The sequence below is a fragment of the Phoenix dactylifera genome, chromosome 14, assembly GCF_009389715.1.
Source record: "Phoenix dactylifera cultivar Barhee BC4 chromosome 14, palm_55x_up_171113_PBpolish2nd_filt_p, whole genome shotgun sequence".
NCBI classification, from domain to species: Eukaryota; Viridiplantae; Streptophyta; class Magnoliopsida; order Arecales; family Arecaceae; genus Phoenix; species Phoenix dactylifera.
In genome coordinates, this window is record NC_052405.1 from 8,363,096 (window position 1) to 8,368,654 (window position 5,559).

The 5,559-nt window shown below is 41.7% G+C and overlaps 1 protein-coding gene across 1 annotated transcript; it reads right to left on the reverse strand.

The window, feature by feature from the left end:
- Positions 1 to 288: 288 nt before the first annotated feature.
- LOC103704882 (probable cysteine desulfurase) lies at positions 289 to 3,926 on the reverse strand. Its single transcript, XM_008788355.4, has 5 exons — positions 3,615 to 3,926; positions 2,900 to 3,401; positions 1,819 to 2,020; positions 1,243 to 1,737; positions 289 to 1,131 (listed from the first exon to the last, which is right to left on the reverse strand). Exons 1-5 carry the CDS (start codon positions 3,886 to 3,888, stop codon positions 688 to 690), a joined length of 1,917 nt encoding a protein of 638 aa, XP_008786577.2. The 5' UTR covers positions 3,889 to 3,926; the 3' UTR covers positions 289 to 687.
- Between the last annotated feature and the right edge of the window lie 1,633 nt (positions 3,927 to 5,559).

Here is a 5,559-nt window from a genome sequence, read left to right on the forward strand (position 1 = left end):
TTTTTTCTTGATGGAAAGTAGAGGAAGTGAGAAACTTCCCTCAATTTATTATAAATATATAGAATATAGTCTACAGAGTTGATTCATAAGAGGAGATGGGAGAAAAGGTACATTAGGTGATCTTTTTATAGATAGCTTTTTTTCTTTCAAAATAATAAATATTTACGTAAGATAGTTGCGTATTTATAATGTGAGTGTTTTTTTTTTTTATGAAGAGGGAGGCAAAGCCACCCGGGCCTTTATTAGAAAAGTGGAGTCTACAAAACAACATGTTTTTTATTCTGACGGAAATGACTATAACTCGAGCAATCTCTACTACAACCTGTTCACGTTGATAGACTTCGGACTTCTCTAATTCTCACAACACTGAACTCGGCAAAGTAGTTAAGGATACTTTCTCCCATAGTAGCAAATAAAACAAGAGTGCTAAAACACTCCACGATTCATTATATTTAATATTACATTATTCTAGTTAAAACATGCCATTGTACTGCTTTGCCTGAAGCTTGCTGAAGCCTCTCCCACATATTCCAGATCTTCTTAGGCTCAAGAAGGGCTTTTGGATGTTATAGGCCACATTTCCCCTTGGATTTTGATGATTGTAAACTACTAGCTCTCGTTTTATACTTTTACTCCCTTTCATATTCAAAGAAGAGTCCGTTGTACGTAGATAGATTAAAGAGCTCATTAGATTCTGAAAAGGATCAGTTTGGGATCTATGTCTTCCGGAACAGTGCTTGGATGAGGGTGCTCGGGAAGGGAAAGAGCGATGCTTCTTGCACTCTCTAAGTAACTCTCATAGTTTTGAGCAACACTAATTGACTTGAAGCTCTCAGTGCTTGCTCTTGCTGCCTCCAAATTCCCTGCCTTATCTTCCTTTGCAGCAATACCATTCTCTACCAACAAGTCACGCGATGCAAGGGCTAGCTCTTCCTTCATCAGATGATACTTGAACACCCGCTTTCGAAAAGTCCAATCCCCTGTCACCCAATCAAATTGATACAGGGGGAGGAATCGATGACCATACATTGCGATGAACTCGAGTGAAGCAAGGACGAATGCAAACTCTTCTTTGGACATGTAGTATGGGAGGCTAATTCTAGTCCATCCAGGTTTCAATCCACTGTACCCCTGTCCAATACGACAACTAGCATTACTATTTGCAACAAATGTCAAGAGAACCATCTTAGCTATAATCAGCATCACATATGAATAAGTAGGCAAGAAGACTAGGATTAATACCTTCAGGATAGCTGATCGAATGTGAAGAGAAAGTGTCTCATCCACTTCAAGGAGATAGTGGCCATAGGGACCAGCACAAGCACACCCACCACGAGCCTGGATGCCAAAGAGGTCATTAAGTAGCTTGGCAACGAAGCGCCCATGGAGGGGCTTGCCTTTCTTGCTCTCTCCCTCTGCCCACCTAAAAGCTTCTCTGATTGCTCCATTACCAGCTCTAGGACCATATGCCTCATTGGCTGAGGAATTCATGGGAGTGTACACGAGGAAGGAGAAGATAGGGAGTCGGTTGACTTGTTTGTTGCCTAGTACTACAATGTTCTTGTTGGGGAGGAGCCTTCTGAGTGCTGTCTCAGCATAAACTCGCTCTTGGAGATCGATGAAGTCATGACCTATGTACTCTTTCACCCAGAAGGCCAGTGCAGCTCTAACCTTTTGGATGATGGGTGGAGTTCCATTGTCTTCCCGCTCCTCGATATGATCATAGTATAGTGTATCCTACATTAAAATTTTTGCGTCGTCTTAGATGCCAATCCTAGAATCAAGTAAATCTCACCATGAAGTCATCTTAATAATTACCTTCTCATCGAAGCCATTGACATAAGCTACAGTACCACCTCCACAACTTGAAGGTGGGGAAGACCTCAGCTGATAGAGGTCTTTGTTCATCAGAAGGATGCCAGGAGTTCCAGGGCCCCCAACAAACTTATGTGGACTGAGGAAGACCGCATCATATCCTTCTATATCTCCAGATCGCATATCAATTTCCACGTATGGGCCACTGCATAATGAAACATAAGGCCATAAGAGCACCATCATGATGCTAAATCCTTGAACATGTACATGAAGGCCAAGACAAAGTCACAGCTGATGGAGTAGTCCTGGGAGGGGTGGACTTGGGAGAAACCTAACCACAGGTTAAGGATGGTTCAGTTTAGGTCTCTGGATGTTTTTGTTTAATATTAGAGCTTTTGAAGTCATAGAAGTCATAGAAGTTGCTGATGAACCTTATTTGCAGGTGGGCATTTCTTAAAGCTAATAAGTGATCTTTATCAACATAGGAATTCCGGGCAAGGAGTTACCTGCTTGTGGATATTAAAGAAGAACTTATATTTCTTTATGAGACAAAAAAACTGAGGAAAAAGAAAAAAAAAATGCGGGAAGCCAGCAAGCGACATCTCAAGTTGAAGGTAGAAGAAAGGACAACGATGCATTTAGATATTGAGGCTAGCCAAAAATGTATCGATCACAAGGTCAAACCATAATTTTTAATGGACTCCAAGTCTCCTATTCAGGTCCCTAGCTGTCAGCTGATTTGGAATCACGTCTGATACATTCTTAACAAAATAAATTACATCACTTGCTTGATTGAGTATTAGAAAAAGGTATTTGCTGCTAAACTAAAATATAGAGCAAATGATTTGACCAAGTTGAGTGTCAAACCCACCTTGGTCACCCTACATCTTTATTTTTCTTTTCTTCTTAGCCTCCTAGGTGCATGATGCTTTGAATTTTTGAAAACGAGAGCTGCCCAAACCATGACAGAAAACAGTAACAGGCATGACATGAACGCAGCTGAGCACTGTTCTATCAAGGACCCAATCCGGTTCCAATCTCAGCCCATACAATGAGATTGGAAAAAATAGAGGCTACGTCTTACCTTGCAGCAAAGTCGAAGCATGCAAAGGCGCCATGCTGGTGGAGAAGGCGAGCCAAAGCCCGAGTATCGGTAAGGATTCCGGTGACATTGCTGCCGGCCGAGAACGAGCCCAGCAGGGGACGGTTTGCATACTTCGGGGACATGAGCTCAATCCTCAAGGCCTCCATGTCGAGAAGGCCCCTGTCATCCATGCCTATCTCCACCACCTCCGCAAGGCTTTGACGCCATGAGAGGAGGTTGGAGTGATGCTCATATGGCCCTACAAAGACAACCCATCTTTCCTCATCCCTCAGGCAGTTCAGCACCCTCTCTCGCATGATCGAAGGCACTGCAATGCCTATCACCTCTTGGAGGCGCTTGATGGCCGCAGAGGAGCCCGAGCCACAAAATATGAGTGCCTCGTTGGGTCCTCCTCCCATGCATCGCTTAATGTACTCCGCCGCTTTGTGAACCATCCTTGTGGTCTTGCTCCCCACAAAGCTATCATCCGTGTGCGTGTTCCCTATAGGCAGATCAATCCAGATTCATTTCTTCCATCCAATTCAGAAGACAAACTATGAAGTAATAACTAAAATTTACATAATAAATTCTTGTCGAAGACTTCGAAAACTTTAGATGCTTCAAGTTTTTTCTTTGAAAGAAATAGCTTGATGCTTTTAACAAAGAGAGGGGAGGAGTAACTCAAAGAAAGAAGCTAAGGAGGCTAGTAGACTACCATAGACAGGGAGGACTTCTTGGATGATGTAGTTCTCAATGTATTGCAAACACCTCCCTGATGCTGTGTGATCGGCATACGTGAGAAGGCGCTTTCCAAATGGGGTGTTGAACTCCAGGCCTCCTCCGATCAGCTGAGACCGCAGCCATGCGGCCCTCTGTTCTGCTTCTTTGCTTCTCTCCGACTTCGTCCTTAGTAAACCAAATAGCACAGAGTTGTTGTTAGGCAAGTAATCACCGATGTTTGCCGAGCCATGAGCTTGATCGATTTCCATGCTTCTACGAAGGGAAGGAGTGTGTGTGTGTGTGTGTGTGTCTGAGGAATGATGCTTGTGCTACGCTTGCCGTCAATTTAAAGCTTCATGATAAAATAAATGCAGAGCAATAAATTTCTGAATTCAACTCTACAAGAAATCTAACATTTGCGGTCTGCAAGAGGGCATTGCGACTTGGCCAAAGTACTGTTATTCGCTGAATGTTCAAAGAAAGAACACCAAGGAAAGAACATCCCTCCCACTAGGAAAATAAAATTGTCTAGAGGTATGTAAGCCTGGACTCAGCCTGGGATCAATGGTCAAAACAATTGCATAAGGGGAAAAGCAAATTTCACGAGTTTGATATTTTCCTGATGGCTAAGGTTTTCTACCAGAGTTCAAGCCACTAGATAGACCGATTACAAGGTTGATGAGTTATTTATTTATTTATTTATTTGCTTCTTATCCATATTCATCTATCTTAATCTTTGCCTGCCTTGCTTGTATGCATTGATTTGCTGAAAAGAACTTTCGTCTTTAAATCGTGGGTCTTCCTTTTTCCCTGCTCTTCTGACCTCAATCTTCTTTGGGGACATCAAGCATGCCAACGTCGCTAAAAAGAAAACCCTCACTTATTCAAATTAAATAGATTATTACGAGGTTGTAATCTGGCTTCTGCACTGACTATTTAGGACATGCTGTAGATATTCCATCAAAAGTAGGAGAAATTCAATGGAAAATCTGACGAGCATTTTTTGACACATAACTACCAGGAATAATTGGCCATGCTTAAATATCGCTTTTGACGGAAATCTACATTTGAATAATTATGAGGCCATTTTTCACAGCATTACCGGTTGTGTCATGCTTGAACCAGTTACTGTTTGAAGGAAAGGAAAGGGATTAAGAAAACGAAGAAAAGAATGTTGACTCTGACATTTTCCTGCAATGTGAAGCTACCTTAGATTTCTCCGGATGCCGGCAAATTTCAGCTGTCATTTTTTTATGCAATCCAAACGCTATTTCAGCAACCCAGATGGTTAGAATAATTCAACGAGAATTAATGTTGTTTTAGACTGCGAGGGCATGCATCACCTGGTTTGCTTGGTTCAATTGTCTTTGGGCTTGTGACCTGGCATCGCAGAGTTCATGGTATTGCAGAGGTGCTGAGTCCAAGGTCTTATGTAATCTATGGACCCTACTGTCGCATTGAATCCTTAAGAATTTTAAGTAACTGGTGTTCGGTAGTCAGATATATTGGTCTGCTCTCATGAATTGCTCGCACCCACCATTTGAACAAAATTCGAAATAAAGAGCATAGAAGACCGTTAACGATCCTTGAGGAGATTTCAGAGTTCTACTACTCCCAATGCAAACCGTTATGGATGTTGACCAAAATAGTTGGATTTTTCCAAGTCTGAAGTTCTTATGTCGGTCTTTCTTATTTTGCCGCATCTTGTTTACTTACACGTTTCAACCTAGTCGGTGTGGTTTGAAAAAAAAGTAACATTTGGAGACGGACGGGCCTAAACCATTCAGTTCTATTTCAACAAGTCAAGTCATAGCAGTGTTAGGTTAGCAGTTAATTCTTTTCTGGAGATGATGTTTTAGGTCAGAATTGCCGGTGGACATTTTATTGATCTTAAATGGTAATATTAATTGAATTTTATTATTATTATTATTATTATTATT

Coding starts and splice junctions, on each gene's coding strand:
- LOC103704882 (XM_008788355.4), bottom strand. CDS start 3,888: ATGGAAATCGATCAAGCTCATGGCTCGGCAAACATCGGTGATTACTTG. Junction 3,402..3,614: donor AGAAGTCCTCCCTGTCTATG/GTAGTCTACTAG, acceptor ATCTGCCTATAG/GGAACACGCACACGGATGAT. Junction 2,021..2,899: donor TGCTTCGACTTTGCTGCAAG/GTAAGACGTAGC, acceptor TTCATTATGCAG/TGGCCCATACGTGGAAATTG.